At 43.4% G+C, this 26,574-nt stretch overlaps 1 protein-coding gene and 1 long non-coding RNA gene across 5 annotated transcripts in view; one reads left to right on the plus strand and one right to left on the minus strand.

The window, feature by feature from the left end:
- LOC116830107 (uncharacterized) overlaps window positions 1-19,087 on the minus strand; it is a 29,259-nt gene extending 10,172 nt beyond the window's left edge. For 2 of the 4 annotated variants that reach the window (XR_004374892.2, XR_012655228.1), the window contains exons 1-2: window positions 18,815-19,087; window positions 12,001-12,149 (exon numbers count right to left, since the gene is read on the minus strand). This is a non-coding gene — a long non-coding RNA (uncharacterized LOC116830107). Of the gene's footprint in view, window positions 1-12,000; window positions 12,150-18,266 lie in introns of all 4 variants that reach the window. The other 2 variants (XR_012655227.1, XR_004374893.2) reach the window with 2 other exon arrangements.
- A 59-nt stretch (window positions 19,088-19,146) lies between these two features.
- Window positions 19,147-26,574, plus strand: part of CMC1 (C-X9-C motif containing 1) — an 88,832-nt gene continuing 81,404 nt past the window's right edge. The window contains exon 1 of the mRNA XM_075062475.1: window positions 19,147-19,238. Within this exon, the coding sequence (XP_074918576.1) occupies window positions 19,214-19,238 (25 nt within the window). The 5' untranslated portion in view covers window positions 19,147-19,213. The remainder of the gene's footprint in view (window positions 19,239-26,574) is intronic.

Below are 26,574 nucleotides of genomic sequence, written 5' to 3' on the forward strand. Positions count from 1 at the left end.
CAGAAACTCCAGTGCATTGATACAACCTTATTTGCATGCATACATCCTTATATACTCATGCAGATCAGGGGTTTTGCATGTGCACTTTTGGAAATCCGTTCCTTTGTTTAAAATCTTATGACATCTACAAACCTATAAAGCATGTGTGGCCAAAATGTGGCTTGTGAGCCTCACATGGCTCTTACAGTTCAAGTGCAGCTCCCAGAGGCCCCCATACACCCTCCCCCTGATCCTCTGTCTACAAAACTGGGCAGGGGTCACTCAGGGTTTCTGCCCTGCAGGGAGGGGGGGATCTAAGGACTTTCAGCCCTGCGGGTGGACATCAGGGCAGAAGCCCCACATCCTGGCAGGCACTGCCCCCTGGGACAGGTTGTGCAAGTCCTGCGGCTCTCAAACTTCTGAAAATTACTGTATGTGTCTTGGAGGGTCAGTAAGTTCAGCCACTCCTGCTATAAAGGACGGCGAAGGAGGACAACAAATAGGGCAAATTCAGAGAAGATGTAAATTGTGGGGTAAGTTTTACATTGGTAAATCACTGCAGGTGTAAATTAGTGTAATTAACAGGACAAGGGCGGAAAGGTGGGGTGATAGCAGGAAAAATAATTGCCGAGAGACTGTAATAAAGCATAAGAAAGTATTGAGCCTGAACACCACTGACTTACTGATATGTAGGTTTATACTTTCTTTGAATTTGACACAATGTAAAAAGTAAGGACAAAAAGGGCCAGACTATGAGGCTACTAATGGAGGGTAAAGCACTGACAAATATAAGACTACAGAAGTTTTGGTGGAAGAAAATATATAGTGGCAAGGTATTCCACAAAATTGTCACAAAATATTTGTGGAATGAAAAGTTAGAAACCTGAGCACAAAAGAAGAGTGGGAAACAGCACTTGGATACTGAAAAGAACCCCCAAACCATCTTCAAAAACATCTTTACAAGTGTGATTCTGCAAAGGCAGTTAGATTTCTCCAAAAGATCTGAGTTTTTTCCATTATTTTTACCATGGTTTTTATGACTTGGGACACCAATGCCCCCAAACTACTTTCCAAACCCTAACTCTCTAGTTTATTGGCATGTACACAGAGAAAGTATTCTCAGAACAGAGGCCCTACTCCTAAACTTTCAAAGCAGTGATGAGTTAGGTAACTCGCCCTAAAGTGAAAGGGAGTTACTTGGTTACAAAGCCAAATGTCACTTTTAAAAAACATAGGGGTTAGAATCTAGATGTTATCCATAATCTGATGTTACATATCAGACACTGATGAAATTCAGGCATCAGCTTACCCATTCTGCAGCTTAGGTCTCATCAGGGGAATTGATTCATCACACTGCAATCAGTTCTTTTGGTACTTATCTGAATACAAATTAAGATACTGAAAGATTTACATGTTTGTGTTGTAGAAGACAGTGCTCAGGAAAAACTGATTTATCATGTGCAGTGGATTTAGTACAATACAGACTTCCCTGAAAGTTGAATTCAGGAGTTTTTAAAATTTGAGCTCATGCTCTTCTTTACTTCTTTATGCTGCATACAAAGGATAAACACTAAGAGAGGGATTGTTTGTTTGGTTTTTTGTAATTTTTTTTTTGTTTCCCTCCCCTGCTTGCTTTTTACCTTCAAATTATCAGGAATATCAAATTTGGTCTTCCCCAGATTTGCTGAAGAACCTGTGATAGGTCTTGGAGATGTTATTATCAGCTCTAACATCTTCACCAAAGGGGTGACGGTGTTGAGTTTTCCTTTCTCTAGAATATTAATTAGTTATTGTAATTACTTAAAAAAAACAAGAAACAAAAAATATAAATAGCCCAATACTTTTAGCTAGACTGAAAATCTCTTCCCTTCTTAATTTTCTTTCTCTTAGCTCTTTCACGTAAAAACATGTCAAAAAAGCAAAGCCTCAGTTATACATCAAGAGCAAAAAAGGGCAAATGCTCAATCGTTTTTTTCCGGTACACACCACTTTTAAATGACAGAACTTTGGGTCCTATGCTCCTTTCCATTCTGTGATGTGGAGGGGAAAAGACGACGGCTAATTACACCTTCAACATATATATGATATAACAATAGCTAGGCAGTGGGTATACTGTGACTGCTCTTTATTATACCAGATATGATCATTTTAGTGTTACCTTGCCCTCCTTTCCATTTGTTTAACTCCACTGTGTCTTGTTACATGATTAAACTGTAAGATCTTTGGAAAAGAGATGTTCTTTTGTGCATAGCGAAAAGGGGCCTCGATCCCTTACTGCTGTCAATATCACAATATAATTAATGTATTTATTTATTTGTAACATACAGCGATTGAATTGAGGAAAGCTGAAGTGAATTAGTGTGTCTATGTCAAATCTTCAGCCTTCACAATGCTGCTAGTTGGCTAAAAAGGAGAACATTTTGAGCATACCATCACTTTTCCACTCCTATTGAAGTACTGTTTATTTACTGAGAGACACCAAGACACAGGGTATGGCTACACTGGCACTTTACAGTGCTGCAACTTTCGCGCTCAGGGGTGTGAAAAAGCACTCCCCTGAGCGCTGCAAGATACAGCGCTGTAAAGCCTCAGTGTAATCAGGGCGGCAGCGCTGGGAGCGCGGCTCCCAGCGCTGCACGCTACACCCGTGGAGGATGTGGTTTACGTGCAGCGCTGGGAGAGCTCTCTCCCAGGGCTGCTGCTCCAACCACACTCACACTTCGCAGCGCTGCCGCAGCAGCGCTTTGAAATTTCAAGTGTAGCCATACCCACAGTATCTTTACTTATCTCTTAATTTCAGTTTGTCACAGATTAAGTTTTTGTCACCATGACTCAAGATACAAAACTGTTTGGGCTCTTCCAAAACCTCATAATATTCTTTCAATAATTCCTACAAGGATTTCCAAACAGTATTGATTTTAGTCAGCTTCATTCAAATACGCTTCCTGATACACATTTCTGGGTAGAAGCAGAAGTGGAATTTACCCTTTACCCATTTAAAGCAAAACACTTGATGAATTGAAGAATGTAACCGTGATTTAAGCATTACAGTAGCTGGGATCTTAAGACCTTATTTAAAGCCCACCGAAATCAATGGGAATTTTTCCATTGAGTTCTTTTGGGCTTTGGATTAAGCTCTTAATAATGCAATACGCCTTTAATGGGCTACAGCAGGGGTGAACAACCTGAGCCTGAGGAGGAGCTGGAATTTATCAATGGACGTTGCAAAAGAGCCACAGTAATACGCCAGCAGCCCACATCAGCTCTCCCTGCCCACCGCTTCCAGTGCCTCCCACCCGGCAGCCCCGCTGATCAGTGCCTTCCCTTCCCACCCTGCACCGCCTGATCAGCTGTTTCGCAGTGTGCAGGAGGCTTAGGGGGAGGGAGGGAGGAGCGAGGGCATAGCAGGCTCAGAGGAGGGGGCGGGAAGGGGTGGAGTGGGAGCAGGGCCTGTGGCAGAGCCAGGGGCTGAGGAGTGAGCACCCACCAACATACTGGAAAGTTGGCGCCTGTAGCTCCAGCCCCAGAGTTGTTGCCTGTACAAGGAGCCGCACATTAACTTCTGAAGAGCTGCATGTGGCTCCAGAGCCACAGATTGGCCACCCCTGGGCTAAGGTAAGAAGGCAAAGAAAGTAAGAAGGCAAAACAGCTTAATTTGTCTGAGCTTTCTTTAGAAATAAGTAAATAAATAAAGTAATAAATACTACTACTAATAAAATAAATCTAAAGGCTTATAACCTAGAGGTCCTCGGACCCCAAAGAAGTTTTGAATTTTTAGATACAGTTATCAAGATACTGTTCAGATTACTTTTATCTGTTTTTCCAAACAGTACCATTGTTTACAACACTAGTAACAACAGCAACAACAACAAAAGACAGTAATAATAATAATAATAATAATAATAATAGGGCTTACATAACACCTATATTAATTTTCAGAACATCCTTATGAAGTAAGTAATTAGAAATGGGCCCAATACTCTGAGGAAATACAGATTCTGATCTGAGTTTAAGAGCTCAGGCACATCTGTATCATGGATCACTTTACTTATTGCTCAAATGCAGCAGCTGCTAGAGTGCAACACAGCAGCAGTTTTAACAGCACAGGGCAACACTAAACAAAACGTTGAGAGAAGAAAAAATACAAAGCATATTAGCTGAAGATACAGAGGGAATTTAGTCCCCAGTGCAGCAAAGTACTTAAACCCTTGGCTAGCTTTAGGCTCATGAGGAGTCTCATTGACTTCAATAACATTACTCGTGCTTAAAACTAGAGAGCTTCAGTACCTTACTGAAAATGAGGTCTTAGGTATGCAGAAGATAAAACATCCTAGCCAGTGAAACCTCAATAGGTTCATTTCAAAAGCAAAGGTTGAAATGTTCTCAACAGAGAAGTACACAGAAGCAGAAATTATTTTGCCTAGTTGTGACTAAAATGATGTGGTTTTATGATTATCAGTACTGTCTCTTGATGAGGTTCATATTCTAGCAAGCAAACATGCAGAAATTATTGCTGGTCAGCAAAGGGTCATAGGCAGAAAGATGATGAATTTAAGTCAGACTAAATCTTCCAGACTGGTGAATGTGAAGAAAATAGGTTATTGTTGTATCATTTTTTGACACACCCAAAGAAAATAGAGGTGGGAGGGAAGGCTTTATAAAAACAACATGTTTTGATCAACCACAGTAGGAAAAGAGTCTTCCCCTGCTCACATCCTGTTTGTTACTTTTCTATCTCGGTGTCGGGTTTAAATATGGAACACATAAGATGCAGTGAGTATATCTAATCAAATGAATAAATAAATAAATAAATAAATGAACAAGGGAAACCAAACCATAGATTGTTCTTTTGATGATAGGAATGAAGGAAACAGCAATATCTTTTTTTCAAATATTAAATCTACTGAGATGTGCATAGGATGAATTATATGATGCCACAACCACTAACCTACTGTAAGATCAGATGTGGATAACAGTGGAGATTTGCTAGATAAAAGGCTCCCTGAAGTTCTACACACGAGGAAAAGATATGGTGTAAATTTGTATTTATTCATCCGTCCAAAAATTCACTTGATGTAAAAGAAGTCATAAGGTAATGGAAGGAAAGAGACTTTTGAGGAATACATCAGAGAAATATCCAATTACTGAAATCACCAAGTCACTGGACTTACTTGTGATAGCTTCCTCAAAATTCTCTTGCAATCAACCAATGAGTTGCTTCTGTTTTATCACATTTATTTTTTGTTACTGATAGCTGATATTTACACCACCATTTATCTCTTCCAGGGATAGTAAACCACTCTTCAGAACCATATTCAATGGCCAAGATCACACTAAATTAGGCTTTTTCTGTCTTAAACATAGAGGTGGTATTGCCTAGTTCCTATTGCAGCAGCCTATAAATCAGAACACCCAGATTTGATTTCTGCCTCTGCCACTGACATGCTGTGTGACCTAGGACAAGTCACTCACTATAAACTCTTTGTTCCTTAGTTTACCCATCTGTAAAATGAGGAAAACAGTGCTTACCTCCTTTGTAAAGCACTTAGAGATCTACAGATGAAAAGATTATTATTAATAATATTATTAAAATCAAGGGACAGCAACTATTCCAGACAATGGGGGCTCCATATTAATTATACATCTAAATAAACTGCAAATAATCCTCAGAAAACCGTTCAGCAATAAAACAGAATTTAAAGCTCTAAAGAAGGATGTACTGCTTTTAAAAAAGTCTGTTTGTTTTGTTGCTGATGAACTCTGTTGTGTCTGGTTTTTTCCATTCAAGGAGGAGTCACTATATCCTGTGTTAGTCATTCAGGACGGTACCTGCACCGACCTCTATGATTACAGAGATTCTTGACCCAGAGAAATTAGAGCAGTTCCACTGCAGAACGAGTGCAGAGACATGGTGTGTACCTCAGATCTATGCTTCATTGGGATTTTCGGTGTCCCAGTACAAAGGAGGTTTTTGAGGAGTGGCTTGGCAAGGGAAATAGTATGGATGATGCCAGTGGATTCTTATTTAAGCGGCTCCATCAGTCATTCTCCCATACTGAGGGGGTGTGGATCAGCCAGACAGATAGGAATAAATATTTGTAGGAAAGAGCTTACAAATATTTATCAGAACTGGCCCCTTTCAAGACTGTGTTGTCACCTGGGAAAGAACAAAATAAAGGAATGGCTAGGGGGTCTATTACATGAGAGCATGTCGTAAGATGGGAGAAGTTTGGGGACAGCATAAGGGGCAGGAAGTAGGGAAATTCTAAAAGTTTGGAGCTCCAATAATGGTTCAGATACATTTCCAAAATGAACCTCCAAACAAAGTGAGGTTCACCCATCATTGCTGTAATTACTTGTATAACAAGAGTCCTCACTATGAAGAACAATTCCTTTTGTAAGCAGAGGAAATCAAATTATTGTTGGTGGTTAGGTTTGTTTCTTTTCAGAGCAGGGAGAGAGAGTGGTTAGTAGTGGCCTGACCGCCTCTCATTTGCATTAATGAACTACTACAATTTTTAAAGCCTAATTTTACCCCTTTTTCCTGGATGCCCTAGTATTAAGGTAAATATGTGTAACTCTGTTGGGGTTCAGAAAACACAGCCCTTTAAATATTTTTCCTGAGGGGGGAAGTGCTGAATGTTCCAGAACGAAGAAGTGGGGAGCGGAGGAGCAGATATGCCAAACCCATGGACAAAATGCAGAAATTGGGCTTGTTTTTGGCTTAATGGCTTGTGAGTTGCTTGTTGGCTATTTCTTGGCTTGTAGCTTGTTTGACTTGTAGCTTGTTGCAGCTTGTTGCTTCTTTTTTTTGATTGGCTCCCAACAAGCAGGGGCAAAGGGGGGAGAGTATCAGGGTGCACAGTGGGGCCAGTCCCAGATGCACACCAGAGGGGGGATCTAGTCACAGACTGTTGGGGTTCTTTGGGATTGGCTTGTTTTGAAATGGGATTAGCTTGATTTTTGGCTTATTGCGAAAGACGAGGTGCTTATTTACCACATGACAGTTGGTAACTGTGAGAGGGAGCAGAGAGAGAGGGGAGAGCAAGAGGGTGTGTGTCAGGAGCTCCAGACAGAAGGGCTGCAGCAAGCAGGCCATCACAGAGCGAAGCAGCCAAGAACATGCCTGAAGCCTGGGAGGGACAGAGCAACTGATCGTGGAAACCCCAAGTCAGGAGTCAGGAGGAGCACTGTGCCAGGGAGGAATCACCCAAGAAGGACAGACCTAGTATCACTTCTGCCCAGAGCTGCATGTGGCTGAGAGTACTAGGGCTTATGACTTTGCATTGGGAATAAGGAGGGACGCTATTAGCTAATTTAGCGGGGAGGCTGTTGCTCTGAGTGGCTTTGCAGAGAGCACCAGAAGAGGGTACCAGAGGGGTTTGTTGGGGAAAGTTTACTGGTGCCAAAGACGATCAGGAGCACCCAAGACTCACCACTGGACTGGAACTTTGCCCAGGATTCTTGATCTCTGTGTGCAGATACATTGCTCGGTGCCTGCCCTTTCAAATTGTGGTACCACTGGGCCTGTGGGGCCTTGTTTTGAATGCAAACCTGTTTTACTGCTCCCCATATATTTCCCTTGTTGTTTTTCCCCTCATCCCTCTGTGAATGAATATTTCCCTTTCCTATATTCCAGTGCTTGTGTGTTCACTCGGGGGGGAAGGGGGGGAAAGAGAGGTTGGAACAGGTGCCCCTGGGGTGGAAGAGACTTTCCCTGCTCCATTCCTGCATGCACTCTCTCTTGGCCAGAGCTGCCTGCAGAGCAGATTCCATCTTGGCCATGAGGGCACTAAAGTTACATATGAAAATATTGAAATGAAGAGGAAAATGTCAAGGAATCAAAAGCCAGTGATAGATTGTTCCTTAGCTGTAGGCTGGGGTGAGGGAGTGGGGGGAGATGGCGGTTAAGCCCCCATGAGTTCCATATCTTCTCTGTGACATTGTCTGTGCTGGTGGACCACAGACTATGATTTAAGAACTATTAAATTAGATGTTTCATTTTAATTGGTTATGCCCCGATACACAATATTCAGATGGACTTCTGAAAACATATTCAAAGCGGGCCCCCTATAGAACTCTATACCGTTGTATAAGGCGCTGGTGAGACCTCACCTGGAATACTGTGTGCAGTTCTGGTCTCCCATGTTTAAGAAGGATGAATTCAAACTGGAACAGATTCAGAGACGGGCTACTAGGATGATCCGAGGAATGGAGAACCTGCCTTATGAAAGGAGACTCAAAGAGCCTTGGCTTGTTTACCTAACAAAGAAGACTCCGGGGGATATGCTTGCTCTATATAAATATATCAGGGGATTAACGTTAGGGAGGGAGAGGAATTATTTAAGCTTAGTACTAATGTAGACACAAGGACGAATGGTACAACTGGACACTAGGAAGTTCAGGCTTGAAATTAGACGAAGGTTTTCTAACCATTAGAGGAGTGAAGTTCTGGAACAGCTTCCGAGGGGAGTAGTGGGGGCAAAAGACATATCTGGCTTTAAGACTAAGCTGATAAGTTTATGGAAGGATGATAGATAGGATAGTTTAATTTTGGCAATTGTCCTTGGATTATCAGCAGATAGGTCTGCTCAATGGTCTGCGATGGGATGTTGGATGGGAGGATCAGAGTTACTGCAGAGAATTCTTTCCTGACTGCTGCTGGGGACCTTGCCCACATGCTCAGGGTTTAGCTGATCGCCATATTTGGGGTTGGGAGGGAATTTTCCTCACGGCAGATTGGCTGACGCTTTGGAGGTTTTTCGCCTTCCCCTGCAACATGAGGCATGGTCACTTGCTGGATTCTCTGCTTGAGGTCTTCAAACCACAATTTGAGGACTTCAATAACTCGACATAGGTTAGGGGTTTGTTATAGCAGTGGATGGGTAGGGTTCTATGGCCTGCTTTGTGCAGGAGGTCAGACTAGATGATCATGTTGGTCCCTTCTGACCTATGAGTCCATGAGTCCATGCTTGTTTTGTCCCCCACTCAAGGTGTCCTAATTCACAATGTCATAACTTATTCTCTCCTTTACCCCATATCATGTACCTGGTAGCTCTGCATTCCTCACTTCTTCTTAAGCTTCTGACTCCCTTATACAGTAACTCCTCACTTAACGTTGTAATTACGTTACTGAAAAATGCGACTTTAAGAAAAACAATGTTAAGTGAATCCAATTTCCCCATAAGAATTAATGTAAAGGGGGGAGGGGGGTTAGGTTTCAGGGAAATTTTTTTCACCAGACAAAAAACTATATATGTTATAGATATACACACAGTATACGTTTTAAACAAACAATTTAATACTGTTCACAGCTATGATGATTGTGAAGCTTGGTTGAGGTGGTGAAGTTAGAGGGTGGAAGAGGGTAGGATATTTCCCAGGGAACGCCTTGCTGCTAAATCAGTGGTTCTCAAACTTTTGTACTGGTGACCCCTTTCACACAGCAAGCCTCTGTGACCTCCCCCAAATTTAAAATACTGTTTTATATATTTAACACCATTATAAATGCTGGAGGCAAAGCAGGGTTTGGGGTGGAGGCTGACAGTGCACGACCCCCCATGTAATAACCTCATGACCCCGAGGGGTCCCGATCCCCAGTTTGAGAACCCCTATGCTAAATGATGAACCAGTGCATTTTTGTTAATGTAGCCTCTCACTTTACAAGACAGCAGGAATGGAGGGGAGGGGAGATAGCATAGCAGACAGAGACAGACACACACCTTATGTGTGGGAGGGAGAGAGAAATGCACACTGCCTCTTTAAGTAAGCTGACTCACTCTTAAATGCATTGTCTTTTTAAGTGGATCAGGAAGTTGAGACAGCAGCTGCTCCCCCAGGCTCTCTGTGGGTGTCCCCACCCTGCTCTATATGGAGAAGAAGGGGTAAGCAGCGTGTAGGAGCAGGGGGGAGGGGGACACCCTGACATTAGCAAACAGGAGGCTCGGGGAGCAGCTCCAAGGCAGAAGGCAGGAGCAGCACATGGCAGTGGAGGGGAGGGATAGCTGCAATTGCTAGCCTGCTGGGTGGCTGCAGCACAGGGAATTTAGGGGAGTGGGGAGCTGATACGGGGGCTGCCGGTCCACCCTGGTTCCAAGCCCCCACCAGCTAGCTGCAACAGGCTGCTCTTTCTGCAAGCAGTGGACAAAGCAGGCAGCTGCCAAACAACTTAGAAGGGAGCATTCCACAACTTTAAACGAGCACGTTCCCTAATTGATCAGCAACATAACAACGAAACAATGACAACCGGGATAACTAAGTGAGGAGTTACTGTAATCCTCAATGTCCCAGGTGATGTAGACCTTCTGTTTCCCTTGGGTATTTTTTTTTTTTTACTGATCTCCCACCTCCCATTTATCACATCTGCTGCTGGTCGACACAACTGACTGTTATTTGGGGCTACCTACCTAAATGAGCAGAAGGCTGCTTCCCCATGTGCTGCCTACAAGGCTGACTAGTACAGGGGCTGCTTTTGGAACTCAGGGCAGCAGGTAGACACGGAGGTCAGTGGCTTCAGGGAACCACAAAGCATTTTTACTCTCTCCTCGGCACATACAGCAACTTTTTGCAGTGACGACAGATCATCTGCTCTCCCGTCTGGTGACCCTGTTTCTCCTAACTACAGGTTAATCAGACAAGGGAGACCCAGCTCTTCAAGCCTGACTTCTTCCACCACTAACAACAATTTCTCCTGTAAAGACCCTGAACTTGTGGGCCTCCAAGAACCAGAGACAGTTGGGTTAGGATTTATTCTCATCTGGTTGGGTAAATATTTCGTGACATGGACAGCATAAGAGACTAGCTACTAACTCAGTTTTCTTCTTTTGAAAAGGGCATCTCCAGAAATCTCAGAGGAAAGTGCAATAGCCCCATGAGCAATTTTAGAGTGGCTTCACAGCAGTTTTTCCTCCCTTAAAAGAGAGAAGCCAGCCATTATTCTTCTTTGATTCCATTAAATGTTAATTCTCATTTTGCTCCCTCACATATCACCTATGAGTGGATATACTTCACACAAGTAGGCTTAGTCAAGAATCACAGCCTTTAACTGGAAATCAAATATTTTATGAAACAAGATCAAAAGGCGTCAAACATAGTTTACATTTTGAAGAGATGACATTTGAAAATATTCCTTTGAACTCATTTGACCAGGGTTATTTGGGGTTTTTTAAAAATCACACCTGTGTACAGACATATACTCTGTCTTCCTTTATCTGGTAAGAACAAGGTGTGGAGACTTGTGCAATAGATAATTAATCTCTATTGCTATCTATAGTTTCATAGTTAACACTGTCTTGGTAGAAGTGTGAAAACACATTCACACCTTAGAAAATGGGTGATTAACTAATCAAATGACAATATGAATCTCAGACAAACACAGAAATGACTGCAAGCTAGAGCTATTTATGACTATATTTTCTTTGTAACGTTTAAGAAAAAAAACTCTAAAACCTGCACTTTTAAGTCATCTCAAGCAGTTTCTCAAACTTTTTGAACAGCACTGTTCCTCAAACATATGGGGAAAATTAGCAGGTTTTTCGCACTGTAATCTACACAAAAGTGCTGAAAATCAGGGCAGCAGCCAGCTGCCTATCTATACTAGTGTTCCTAACATTGCTCCACCAGAGGAGCTAAACTGATGTTAGCAAACATTTTCCTACCATAGATGAGTGCCACGAGACAGATGACCTCAGCACCGTCAGACCACCAGCAGACGAATGCTATTAAGCAGCAGTCATTGCCCCACAGAGACTCTGTTAAAACAGTTGTGCTATTAAGTATCATTGATCTTAAATCAGTTCCCTGGGAGATTTCCCAATTAAGCAGCTTTCCTGGAAAAGTATGTTCCAGTTAAGTGGAGCATACTGTAATACCTTTACATATGAGTTTGATGCAGCTAGAACCCTACAGCTTTTAACAGGGCTCCACATGGGTGCAGAGCTCATTGGCAGATTCACTCTCAAATAATTATTTACTACATTTAAAATATATACTTCAAATATGATTTTCAAAACAATTTCATACCTAATAATGTTCCAGAAGCTCCATACAAATGAATAGTGTTGATCTCTCTTAGCAAGAGTTGCCAATTTTACTGATAATTTCCAGCATGAAGTCTGGGCTGACGAGGTAGTTTGAAACACCGGAAATGCAGGTCACCATCTGGATGCACGCTAAAAGCAAGAAAATTACAAAACGGTTTTAAGATAAGTTCTGCAACTATTCAGAAATAAAATTTTGGTTAACAGTTGTTAAGCTATCTAATAAGACTGTCAAGATAGCAGTTTGCTGTTTGATAATTATTTCTTTTTATACATAATTATTTCTTTTACATACATTTATATTTCAGAAAGTGACTGTGTGAATTTTTGATTTTGTGAAAGCAAAGGATCATAATGCTTTGCAACTTTACATCTGACTGCAACCAGAGCACCTAGTATAATTGAAACACTAGGATCACACTATTACAAACATTATGCTGATGGTGGGGAGAAGTTACAGTTGCTGTGGAAAGCATCTGCTGAGCATATAAAATCTCTTCCATTCATGTAGATTTTTTGTATTTACAGTATTTAAGGAGACATTGTCAAATTGATTTTTTTTAAAATTCCATTTTCTAATAGTTCATCCTTTAAATACGATGCATTGGTATTTTTAATCCTTACAATAAAAATTGTAAGTGTTCTTCAGTCCCCTTGTTATTTTTTGTAAAGCTTATTAACAGAGGGAGAAACTGACTCACTATATAGGGGAAACAGTAAAAAGTAATACACATAGGGTTCTGTCAAACAGTACAAAACCTGTAGAAAAATATTTTTTCTTGCTAAATTCTTTATGGTAATTTTAGGTGTTACTTGTAACTCTAGTATGTACAACAGCATAAGTTTTCAAAATGGTGAGTGAATTTGGGTGCTGAAAGGCTTCCAAAAGGGACTTGGTTTCAGATAGGGTGACCAGACAGCAAATGTGAAAAATGGGGATGGGGGTGGGGGGGTAATAGGAGCCTATATAAGGAAAAGACTCAAAAATTGGGACTGTCCTGATAGGTCACCTTAGGTTTCAGAAAGTGCTGCGTATACACACTCTGAAAATCAATCTCTGCTAAGGTGTCTCAAATTGGGCACACAAGAATGCGGGAATCCAAAATAACCAGACACTTTGAAAATGTTGGGCCAACATTTTCAGACCAAAATCTGATTTTTTCAAATTAACAATGTCCCTTTAACCTACCACATTGGAAATTCCAGTAGAATCCATTAGATCCTTCAACTGGACTCTTTTGGTTTCTTTTAGTACAGGGATTCTCAAGCTTCATTGCACGATGACCCCCTTTTGACAACAAAAATTACTACACAATCCCAGGAAGGAGGACTGAAGCCTGAGCCTGCCAGAGCCCCACTGCAAAGTCCAAGCCAGGGCTGAAGCCAAAGCCCGAGCCCCCGACCTCCCAGGGCTGAAGTCTTTCGGCTTTGGCTCCAAGGGGTGCAGCTCGGGCTTCAGCCCCAGGCAGCAAGGCTCGGGCTTTGGCCCCAGGCTCCAGCAAGTCTAAACATCAGCCCTGGTGACCCCATTAAAATGGGGTCCCAACCCACTTTGGGCTCCTGACCCACAGTCTGAGAACCGCTGTTTTAGTCTCTGCTGGTCTCTCCAAGGTCTATGAGTCTTCCAACAGAAATGAGCAATCAGTGGACCAATAGATCAATGTATTTATCCAAAATGTAAGTGCCAGCTGGAGAGAATAGGAACCAGTTGGAAATTTTCAGCTAGGGTTACCACTAGCGTACAGTTGACAATTATTACAATTAACAAGAGAATTCCAATGTTAGCCACCTTGTCATGTGATTCAAAAAGACCTATTTGGGTATTTGTAGGGAATTTAGATGTGATAATTCTGAAATGGAGTATTACAATATTATCTTATAATTTTCATATACCTGAGGTGATTATTTGAATTCAGAATGCAATTATTAAGACATAGCCTATTGTCATTTCCAAAAATATTTAGTTGGATGTTATCAGCAAGTAGTCTTTAAACAGTGCTTATCTTAAAAAGATAAAAAGAAAAAGACCTTCACTAAAGCAATCATGTTTTAATCAATCACATAAATTTCTTGTAATTAATTTGTCTACCCGGAAATATTGTAAATGCTGAAAAAATAATCACAGTTCAGTTAACTTTCATGTTTTAGTGAGGTGTCTCAATGGATTCAATTAAAAGCTTCCCCCAATCCTGATTATGTGAATCATCATCGGTGCTCATATGGGTTTCACTGCAAGTCAGATTTTATCAAATATGGGTAGTGCTGAAACTTTTTACTATGTTCTTTATCTGGTTCATCAGAAGTTGGCAACCGTTATTTGACCTACTTAGCTTAGAGGATAATACACCTGTCATGCTCCAGTTTTTGTATTGCTATTTGAGCCAAAACTGATAAGTCACATGTTGCTAAAGCCTTGGCTAAGCTATAACTTAACCAGTACATAGTCTGTTAGTGACGTCTCATTATCCCTAAGCATGGTTTGTGACCACACACAATATAGTTAATACTCAATTAATTATAGCACCTAATAGTGTTTCATCCTTGCTAGTGACAGTGGCTGGCATGTGGTTGATTCTGGCAACCAGTTGAGCACACTCACTTTTTGCAGTGTAGATGTGACCATTTAATCATGCTGTGTACATAATGTAGCTGTTTTCTTTCCACCCACTGAACTGTAGGACATTCACCTGTCTTCTATCCAAATTAACATTTTGGACTGTCTTTCTGATACCAGCCTGAGGATATCAGGTTTATCTGTTTATGCTTAAAAACAGAGCTCTTATTCTTTTCCTCCTAAGCCTCCCCCACCTTGCTTTTCTTGGTCACTATGGACAACATCACCCTCCTTTGGGTCACTTGAGCCTGTAACCTGGGTATCCGCTTTGACTCAGACCTCTCTCTAGACCCCTGCATCCAGGCCATGTCTAAACCTTGCTGCTTCTCCCTACAAATATCTCAAAGGACTGGCCTTTCCTCTCTGTCTAGGCAGCTAAAATGCTTGTTTAGGCCCTCATCCTCTCGTGTCATGATTATAGCTACCTCCTCCTCTCTGACCATGAGAAATGCCATATTATTTTATAGCATCCATTCAAAATCCTGCTGCAATTGTCATGTTACTGGCTTACTGCTTCAACCATTGCACTCCACTGGCTGTGCCATCTACAGCAAAAACAAACTACTTGTCTTCATTTTTAAGGCCCTTTCTGGCCAATCCCCAACCTATTGCCTCATATACATTATCGAGATGTCAACCCCATGACTCTGCTCCACGAGTGACGTCAATCTTGACTGCTCATTTGTTAAATTTGCTGTTGAGCACCTTTTTACACTTTCTCCCATACTGTCCCTTATGCAGGGCTGGTGCTTCCATTTAGGCAGCCTAGGCAATCGCCTAGGGCGCCAGGACTATTGGTGGGCGGCATTTTGCCAGAGGGAGCGGCAGGCGGCTCCGGTTGACCTGCCGCAGTCGTGCCTGCAGAGGGTCCACTGGTCCGCAGCTCCGGTGGTGCTGCCGCAGTCGTGCCCACGGAGGGTCCTCTGGTCCGTGGCTCCGGTGGACCTCCCGCAGGCACCAGTGCGGGAGCTCCACCGGAGCCGCGGACCAGAGGACCCTCCGCAGGCATGACTGCGGCAGCTCCACTGGAGCCACGGGACCAGAGCGCGGGGAGGCGAAATTACCGTGCGCCTAGGGCGCTAAAACCCCTAGCACCGGTCGTGCCCTTATGCATGGAAGGAGCGCATGGTAAATATCTGCAAAGCTGCTTACTCCTGAGGGCAGTTTACACAAAAAAATTTAAAATTTTGTTCCAAAAATGTTAAAATTCTGCAAATTTTACATGCCAAATAAATGTGGAGGCTCCAGCATGGAACTGGGGAGCACAGGCCACTGGCTGCAGAGGTGGGAGATCACTGTGCAGTTCTCCCCCACCCCAGGACATGGATTCAGCAGTGAGGCTGCACCCAACCCTGACACAGTGCAAGGACCCTCCTGCCCTAGAAACACTAAGGGCCCTGCCACTCTGTGTGGGTAGGTAGGCTCAGCAAGGCAGGGTCCAGGTCGTGGAGAGACTTACTGTGGGGGAATCCAGGTGTGGGTTGAGAGGGTTCTGTGTGCGGCAATCGGGGAGCAGGCAGCTCAGTGGGGGAATCCAGGTGTGGAGGGAATCTGAATGCACAAGGACTTGTTGGGGGGTTCTGGGTGCAACAATAATGGGGCTCTGCAGGGGGGTCCAGGTGAAGGTGGTTGGGGCTCGGTGGTGGTGGGCTTTGGGTGTGTGTGGGGGTAGAGGTTGGTAGGGGGGTCTAAGTGTGTGTGGCTCAGTGGGGGTGGGTTCAGATGCTGGGGAAGTGCTGCTCAATGGGGTGGGGATCCAGGTGTAGCTGATTGGGGCTCAGTCAGGTGGAGATCCGGGTGGTCCAGGTGCAGAGGGAGTTGGGCTTATCAGGGGGATTCTGAGTGCAAGGTGGTGGTGGTACCATTCTTGGTGGGAAATTCATATTTTACAGAGACACATGAAACAAAAAGTCTATTCTACTCAACTTAAAGGACTATGCTCAAATTTGTGGATGTAGAAAGTGTCAGGGCACATAATAGTCTTAAAAGAAATGCTCTAGACCATCAAGCATTCATCAAGGCCATGAACAATCAGCTGGAAGATTCTGTCTATCTCATGCTCTGCTAATTACTGTGAATGCATAAGCATGAGGAATTTGATCCTCAATGTGGCCACAAAAGTTGAAACAATCTACTTCCAAATAAAAGGACTTGATTTCTTATAAGAGGAGAATGAAGTGGGTCTGGAAAAAAATAAGCTGTTTTATGCCTCAGATCTTTTTTTCCTTAATGAACATTAATATTCAGAATAGATACCCCTAACCTTGTGTTCTATTTTTTCCACATAATTCCCCAATCATCTGCTCCCAGATCCCTTTCAGAAGCACACAAGGCCTCTAATTAGGATGTTTAAAGAAATAGAAATGGTTGGATTCTCCCAGCTGTGACAAGGATGGAGAGGATCCTCCACAGCAAAGATAAAACAAAACAGAAACTCTGAAAACACAGGTTGTCACTAAAACGATCCTTCATCTTCATCTATTTTGGAAACTTTTTGTTGGGAAGACACTTAGATTTCTTGCTTGCCTCAAAATGTAAAGCCTTCAGAAATATAGTTCTTCAGCTTGGACTTCCTATATGGATAAGCAAGCAAAATAATGGAAAAGTTGCTAAGTGAAAATCCACTTTTGAAGCAATCCCCAAGTATTGTATAGTATTTTTTCCTGCCAATTGGTCTATTTGCTATTGGGTGGGGTCGGGTGGGGTGAGGTGGGGGTCACGTAGGGTGGAAGGAAAGTGGCCAGGATTGTATATGTTGCAACAATTCCTGAAGTTTCAACTCTTGCCCTGTATCCCTAATATCTAATTTTTCTGAATGTTGGGGGTGTTATGTTCATGCCATGCATAGAGAAGTTGGACAAAAACATAAAATACTCTTGCTGGCAGGTTGCAAAAGACGTTGTGTAGAATTCAGACTGATAACACATAAGAACCCAAAACAGACACACACAAAGCAGGCTTCTCCCTAAGGCCGAGGAGCACAGCTCACCCCACCTTGTTTTAGGCAGGTACTTTCTAAACTGCTGAGACTCTGACCACATGCTTCTCTATAGAAGGTAAGCAGCCTTCAAGCAGGACCCGGGAAAATGATAGCTCGCAATTCCAGCACACTCTAGGGTCCGGGCCATTCTTGCCCTTAAATGTTATATTTTATAACAGCTTACTGTTCCACATTTCATTCTCTAAAAGTTGGCAATCCTAACTCATGCTTTCAGTAATTAAAGAGCAGTTTTTTGACACTAGCCAGGTCCCTTTCAGTCCTACAATTCTATTATTCTGATTCTGTGAAGACAACCTAGCATTACTTTTGTTTTGTGTGCTACCCACTGCGTCAATGTCATTCATCTCTCAAAAAATTATGGACTACCTCGAAGATACTTTTAAAAGGTGCACAGGGCCAAACTCAGCCCACACAAAGTACATAGAGAGTTTGAACAACTGTCTATGCTTTTTAAATAACCTATTTTTTGAGCTCTTGTGAGGGTTAATTAATTTTTTCCAACAAGCCTTTTAGTACTATTTTTATATGCCTTCCTATATGCATGGAAGAATTCCCTTCAAATATGCACATGCTCCACCTCAAATCTCACCTTAAAACTCACCTATGCTATAATGCAAACAAAAATGGTTCTGACCTCTGCTTGAGACATATCTTGATTATCTCCATTTCCTTGTTATCATCTGTGCATCCATGGCTCAGCGTATCCTTAAACTGTAAACTTACTGATCCTTTCTCTTTTCGTTGCGAGACCAGTGCTTAGTACAGTGGGACCCCAGCCCCTAATAGTACAGGTACTAAATAATAACAGGGAGGGTGCTCCCAGGCCTGTGTGCTCAAGTGCATGCATTTGAGAGTCTCTCTTAAACACTGACTAGTCATAAGTGGTAATAATTAAACACATTTCAGTAACTCCCTCTAGCTGGCATCTCCCTATCGCCACCCTCAGGGGAGCTGTGTTATTATCAAATGGTGTAGATGAGGTACTGAGGCACAGAAAGGATAAGTGACTTGTCCAGGGTCAGACAGTGAATTGGTGGCTGTTGTGGGATCAGCTCCCTAAGGCCCAGGCATTACTCAGCGACACCCCGCTCCAAGACACCACCGAGGCCACAAATCCCTTGTACTTTACTGATTCGGATTGGGCGGGCTTCCTAAGGGGCTGAGTCCCCCTCAGCGGAGCACAGCAACCGCCTGGCTCCGGACACCGCCCACCTCCTCACCGCACGCGCCCCCGCACCCGCCTTCGGCGCCTCGGGGGCTGCCGGCGCTTGCGCCCTTCTCGCGTCTCGCTGGCTAGGTACCGGCACACACGCGCTCTTCCCCGTCTCACTTCACCCACCAGGGCGCGTGCGTCTACCCGCGGCCGTTCTCTCGCGCGCTGCTCCGCTCTCTCCGCGCCCCCGCTCGAAGCCAGTTGTCTTGCGCGCGCCCGCTTCTGCGTTCTTCTGCCGCCCCGCCCGCGCCTGCGCCAGCGCCTCGGCGGCCCGCAGGTTTCTCGTAGTCTTCTGCGCCTGCGCAAAGAGCGTGGGCTCTCGGGAGTGGTTATAGTGTGGCGGCGGTTGCTGTAGTGAGAAGCCCCACATGGAGCCTCCCTCGGGCACAGCAGGTAGGGGCGGCCACACCCCTCCCCCTCCTGGGGCGTGCGTGGCTCCTGGTAGGGGGAGCAATAACAGCAAGCGTCTGTTGCTGCTGCCGCTGCCTCCGCCGCCTGCCCGTGCCGCTCCGCTCCGCTCCCACCGCCCCAAGGTGTGCTGTGGCACTGGGAAAGCCCCGCGCCTGCCTTGCGCGCCTCAGGGGTCGGCGGTAGTGGGAGGGAAACGTGCAGGTAGGCTGGCCTGTGGTGCTGCCAGCTGACGTTAAAGGTCACGCTGAAGGGCGCCCTGGGGAGTGAAAGTAACCCTGCCGTTTGCCCCGCCCTGGGGCCATGTGGCCCAAGCTGGGTGCTGGTATGAGCTTGCTCCCTCTCCCTGCCTGGGCCTTTGATGCTATCGTTGACCCTGGTTATGCTAGACAGGGTGATTCACAACCTGTTGTACAGCAGGACCCCCTCCCCAGCCTAGAAATGCGGGGAAGGCAACTCTGGCATGATCTGATACCAGCCTGTGAGTCCCCTGCTGTCACCCCGCTGGACTTTCACTTGCCACTGCCAACAGTAACAACTGGGGTCAAGTTTTAGCATAGACAAGGTGCTGGCAGCTGCCTGCCTCTTAACCACTGTGTTGTGTAAACCAGCTTTGGGTGGGTTTTGATGACATTTCAGCCACCTAGTCATCATCTGATCTATGTTAGCATTCCTATTGCTCCACCAGAGACAGGGATACTGGGGAATGTGAGGGGGAATATTAAGTGTAAACACAGTTGATGACTAAGTGCTTGTCTACACAGGAAAATTACGTTGGTACAAGTTAAGGTGTGAATTTAAACCTGTATTGTTATATTTAAACCAATATAGTTATACCATAATAAGCCCCCATGTGGATGCTCTTATTCTGGCAATTTAGTTTATATTGCTTGGGAAGGGGTTTAAGCTAAACAAACACAAAGCCATTTCTTATACTGGAATAATAACTTTCACATGGGTTTATTTTGGCATAACTATATTGGTTTAACTATATCAGTATAAAGCTATGCCTACAGTGGGAGTGCTTTACCAGCATTGTGTGTGTGTAGAGTATATATCGGCTTATACTGGCAAAGCACTCCTAGAGTAGACACAACTAAACCAGCAAAGCTACACTTTGTACTGGTATAGTAAGGCCATCCCCCACAAGTGAAATAAATAATACTGATAAAAGTGTAGAATTGCTGGTATAGCTGTGTTTTCAGTAGGAATGTCTATCAGCACAGCTGTGTTGGTCAGGAATCACGCTTCTTCACACCCTGCCCTGACTGATGTAGCTATGTTGGAAGAAGTCTGTAATGTAGACCTAGCTACTTTGGCAAAAATTTTCTGTGTAGAAAAGCCCTAAGGCCTTCTCCACGCTACAGAGTTCATAGTTCTTGCTAGAAGTCTGACTTCCCATGCCCTACTTTTGGTAAACACATAGCTATAAATCAAGTTTAAACTCAGCAGAAAGCACATTGTAAATGGGTTTTAAGCACGTTATAAAAATTGCTGTACTCTTCTAGGTGATGGTAGTATTTTTTGGTAGAATAATGCTCAGAAAAAAAACACCTTTGTCACACATTGATCATAGAAGTTTTAGAAACTAGGTAGGAACGCCCATGTTTAAGCACTGTTGCTGGCTCAGTTTCAACTATGGTATGATCAATGTATGTGAAACAAGGCTAGTCCCAGGAGTTAGCATTCAGCAGCACTCCACTGCTGTTTATATACATAGACACACAATTTTTAAAATGAAGAATCAATGAAAATGGTGATATACAACTATATCTTCATTGTTAGATTAATAAAATTGTTTCTTTGCATTCATCAGTAATAAAAACCTGCATTTGATCTATTCTTATTCTACAGTTACACAGATTGGATGACAATGAACACATTTTAGAATGCTTCAGGCTGCAGTTGGGGAATTGCTGTGCTGTAGGAGGCCAGGCCCTGGATTCAGCTATTATGCAATGTCACCACATATTGCTACCTCTCAGTATATTGCTATTTTGTTTTCCAGTATCTCTGCTTTACTTTTTTTAAATAAAACTCAGGCTATGTCTACACTACTCTGCAGTTTGGACTATAGGGGTGTGAACAGCAATGTGGACTAAAGTGCTGCGGTGGAACTCCCCTGTGTGGACACTGTGGGCTTGGCTACACTTGAGTTACAGTGCAATAAAGGAGCCCTGGGCGCACTAGCTCACTACCCATCCACACTGGGAAGGCACATAGAATGCTCTGATTCTGCGGCTACAGCGCTGTTGGTGCTCCACCTCGGTGAGTGGAATAAAGTTTGCTGTGCCCCACTGGAGCGCCATGGCGCCAGTGTGGATGAGGTGTTGCATTAGTGTGCTCTGATCAGCCTCTGGAAATGTCTCATAATCCCCTTAAGTCAAGTGGCCACTCTTCTCATTGTTTTGAACTCGCTACAGGAATGCGGATATGCTGTTTGAAAGCTCTGTTTCTGACAGCCAGCTGCTTATCTGCTCTGAGACAGATAAGTGTGGAATGCTGTGTATGAGAGAGGCAGGGCGGGGAGTCCTGCTGCTATCTGAACTAACAAGATAGCATGCTGATATGCTCTCTCCCCAGGGCTGGCTTTAGGGCATGCAGGGCACAATTCGAAAGAGCTGCCACCGAAGATAGCGGCGGCAATTTGGCGGCAGCTCAGTCGGTTGCCGCTGGTTTCAGTGGCACTTCGGCAGAGGGTGCGGGGCCCGATTCCCATGAATCAGTGGAATCGCCCTAAAGTCATCCCTCTCTCTCCCCCCACATACACACAACACACTCCCTGTCACCCTCCACCCCCATTTAAAAAGCATGTTGCAGTCACTTGCATGCTGGGATAGCTGCCCATAACGCGCTGCTCCCAGTGCCGCTGTAAGTGCCGTAAATGTGGCTGCGCAAGCAGCTGTTGGTGTGAACAGACTACATCACTTTCCCTACTGTGCTCTCTGAAGATGGATTTAACACACAGCGCTCTACATCTGCAAGTGTAGCCATGTCCTATGGGTGTGAATTAAAAGGTTTCTACTTCATATTAATGTGGTCCTATTTGAAGAGGACTGTGTTAACATAAACTAATAAGTCTAGTTCTTGTCAACATGGGGAAGTTACAGTACAGCACTTTGATCTACACTGCTGTTCATTCTCCTGTAGTCCAAAATGCAGGCAACAGGCAAGCCTTGAGTCGCTGTTTGTTAGGTTGTGAAGAGAACCTCAAAATGTGAACCAGATGTAACCGGAGCAGAGAGATCTCTGTGAGTTTGCAGAGAGACTGGAGCAATAGCTGTGAGAGGTGTGAATTGCCCCATTCATTTCAGTGTGTTAACTCAGATCCCAATGTGGTACTTTAAATGTCAACGTAGTTAATTATTTAATTTTCCGTGTAAAAACAGAGATGAATGTTTTTATGAACGATGTCTCGTTTTAGTGCCACAAGTACTGGTTGTGGTCTGTCTATATCACTACATATTGTTTCTCCCCTATTAAGAAGAAACTAAGTCCAGCTTGCCCAGCAGAACCCACAGATGTATTGAAGCCCTTCTGAGGGGGAGAAAATAGGCAGCAGGTTTAAAACAAATAAAAGGAAGTTCTTCATGCAGCACACAGTCAACTTGTGGAACTCCTTACCTGAGGAGGTTGTGAAGGCTAGGACTATGACAGTGTTTAAAAGAAAACTGGATAAATTCATGGTGGTGAAGTCAATAAATGGCTATTAGTCAGGATGGGTAATGAATGGTGTCCCTAGCCTCTGTTTGTCAGAGGATGGAGATGGATGGCAGGACGGAGATCACTTGTTAGGTTCACTCCCTGTGGGGCACCTGGTTGTGGTCTGTCTATATCACTGCATATTGTTTTTCCCCTGTTAGGTTCGCTCCCTGTGGGGCACCTGGCATTGGCTGCTGTTGATAGACAGATACTGGGCTATGTGGACCTTTGGTCAGACCTGGTACGGCCGTTCTTATGTTCTTAAAAGCTCAAGGAGACAAGTAGAGCTCCAACTGCAGCACAATCATATTTTGAACAACTGCATAATTTGTTGTGAGCAGCGTCTCATGGTGGCTTGGAGGAGTGGAGTTTGTTTTGTATGCAGAGCTTGAAAGAATATCATTGCCATTTTTTCCCCAGTTCAACCACTATGTGAAGTGATCTGCTTACACAGAATTTTTTCAAGGGAGCCTCTTGCCTTTGTTCATAGTCATGCTGCACTTCAGTATTAGGTTCTGTTAGCAAGTCTCTTTTTAGGGACTTGGTTTCTCATTATACACTTGCAACCAGCCCTCTACAAATCAGATTTTGTAAACACTCTAGTACAGGGGTGGCCAAACTGTGGCTCACGAGCCACATATGGCTCTTTTACCATAAAGTGTGGCTCGCAAGCTCCCCCTTGCCGCCACCCACTTTTCCATCTACCAGACTGGGGGAGAGGAGCTCAGGACCACTGCCTTGCAGTGGGGTGGTGGGTTTGGGAACCTGCTGGAAGGGACGGTTTTGATTAGCTGAGGTGGTGTTTCATGGACTGTTTTGGGAACTGCCCTGGGAAATAAGAGAACAAACAAATGATATAAACACCAGGGACAGAGACTACAATGGTTTGGAATGCTGATTTTATGCTACATTGTCATTTTGTTCCTGTTTTCTTTGTTTTTCATAAACATATAACCTTTCTCTTGAAGAGTTAGTCACTGATTTAAAAGGCTGTATTCCAGGTTTTTCTGTTCGGTTCCATGCCTGTTAGGAGCAGAATGGCTTCATGTTTTATGTACACCAATGAATTCATATGACTTGCATACCTCCTTTTTTTCCCAGTTATGCTGTCATACTTGGGACGTAGAGCATCTTGTTCATATTTTCAGCTGCACTATCAAACCATTGTCTTGTCTTTGGGGAGTTCTAAATGCCATGTTCTGCCAAGAATTTCTCATCTGGGGCTGGTGATGAGCTAATAAATGCAACAATAACAGTGGCAAGTGTATCAAGGGTATATGGGTAATAGGGATGTTACTCTTGGGACTGCTGTTCTGACAGGAAAAGCTGAAGTGTTCAGGTTTGACTTCAGGAATGTTAAATAATGTTGCACCTGGGACCTGGTCTGCTGTCATTTTATTCTTGCTGTCGTATTTGTGTATATCTGTTGGCTGTAATATCTCCTATGTAGAGTGTGTGTCTGTGTCATACATATAACACAGAATATGTTAAAAGAATTTTAAGTTACACAGACAAAAGTTAGCAAATGTCAGAATTAAGTTGCCCATGCTACCTTAATTCTGTCTCTTTGTGAATATGCATTATGATAGTATATGATCATGTAATCTAAAGACTGTTTTTTTCCACAGGATATCTGCCTCATTTGATGGATCTGTTAGCATTTGAGATTTACTTCTCATCCCAGTGTACTCCATGGTCCTGCTGTCCAGCCTGTCTCTCTGCTCCCTATCGCCGCTCCTCATGGAGGCAAGAAGAGCAGAGGGGCCAAGGAGGCAGTTTGAGAATGGAATTACATGATGGAGACCTGTTCCAATGCTGTATTCCCTATAGGTTCCCTGCCATATGTATGGCTGGTAGGCTGGATGGGCAGTCTTTTTCCAGGCTGCTCATGCAAACTTCAGCCAGCAACTTGACACTCCTCATCACCTCTCAGCCTTCAGGAGGGAATCCTGACCTGACAGATCTGAGCAACTCCATCAGCCTAGGACAGCTGTTGATGAACCTGATCAGATGGGACTACTCACAGTAGTAACCATTATACTGCGTAGTAAATGCTTGCAGGATGAGGCCCTTAATTATTTCCTCACTATTAATAAGCAGCAAATAGAGAATGGCTTCAGCTCTGGCAGTTCTGTAATCTCTGGATCATAGAGTTGTCTTGTCTTCTTAGAATCTTCTTTAAAGTGTGTTTGGCTGTATTAGTTATTAAGCAGATACCTGGGTATCTGAAATCCACATAATTAACAAAAATATGGCACTTTGCCTTGTCTGCCTTGCCTTTTCCTTCCAAGTGTTATAGTATTGCTGAAACTGATTTCTGATTTACTGCAGTGTAGCCATTGTGGATTACTAGCAAACATGTTTGTCAGTATTCTTATAATCCAGTACTGCCATATTGCAAGAACACATGAGCCCCAAAGCAAAATGTAAGATAACAAATTCAGCCAGTGAAAAAGGTGAAAATTGACTTCGAGGTGATGATAGAATGGTGAGAAGTTAGAGTTTCAGAAATTTTCCCTAGTGTTGTCATCTTTGTACTCTATCCTAATTTGAATTGATGTGAATATAGGATAGAGAAATCTCATAATCTGTAACTTTTTTTAATGCAAATGTATATACTACCATCGATTTTAAGAAAATCCTAAATATACTGCTGTATAGAGCAACTGCACTAACCAGACTGTTTAAAATTGTTGTTTAATTAGGATTTCAGCATTTTCATGTCAAATTTACTGTTAAGAACTTAAGAATGGCCATACTGGTTGAGACCAAGGGTCTATCCAGCCCAGCATCCTGTCTGCCGACAGTGGCCAATGCCAGGTGCTCCAGAGGGAGTGAACCTAACAGGTAATGATCAAGTGATCTCTCCTGCCATCCATCTCCGCCCTCTGACAAACAGAGGCTAGGGACACCATTCATTACCCATCCTGGCTAATAGCCATTTATTGACTTAACCTCTATGAATTTATCAAGTTCTCTTTTAAATCCTGTTACAGTCCTAGCCTTCACCACCTCCTCAGGCAAGGAGTTCCACAGGTTGACTGTGTGCTGTATGAAGAAGAAATTCCATTTATTTGTTTTAAATCTGCTGCCTGTTAATTTAATTTGGTGGTCCCTAGTTCTTGTATTACGGGAATAAGTAAATAACTTTTCCTTATTCACTTTCTCCACACCCCTCATGATTTTATATACCTCTATCATATCCCCCTTTAGTCTCCTCTTTTCCAAGCTGAAAAGTCCTAGCCTCTTTAATCGCTCCTCATATGGGACTCATTCTAACCCCCGAAATATTTTAGTTGCCCTTCTCTGAACCTTTTTTAATGCCAGTATATCTTTTATGAGATGAGGAGACCACGTCTGTATGCAGTATTCAAGATGTGGGCGTACCATTGATTTATATAACAGCAATAAGATATTCTCCGTCTTATTCTCTATCCCTTTTTTAATGATTCCTAACATCCTGTTTGCTTTTTTGACTGCCACTGCACACTGCGTAGACATCTTCAGAGAGCTATCCATGATGACTCCAAGATCTCTTTCCTGATTAGTTGTAGCTAAATTAGTCCCCATCATATTGTTATGTATAGTTGGTGTTATTTTTGTTCATTTTGTTTTTATA

The sequence above is a fragment of the Chelonoidis abingdonii genome, chromosome 2 (genome assembly GCF_003597395.2).
Source record: "Chelonoidis abingdonii isolate Lonesome George chromosome 2, CheloAbing_2.0, whole genome shotgun sequence".
Taxonomy (NCBI): domain Eukaryota; kingdom Metazoa; phylum Chordata; order Testudines; family Testudinidae; genus Chelonoidis; species Chelonoidis abingdonii.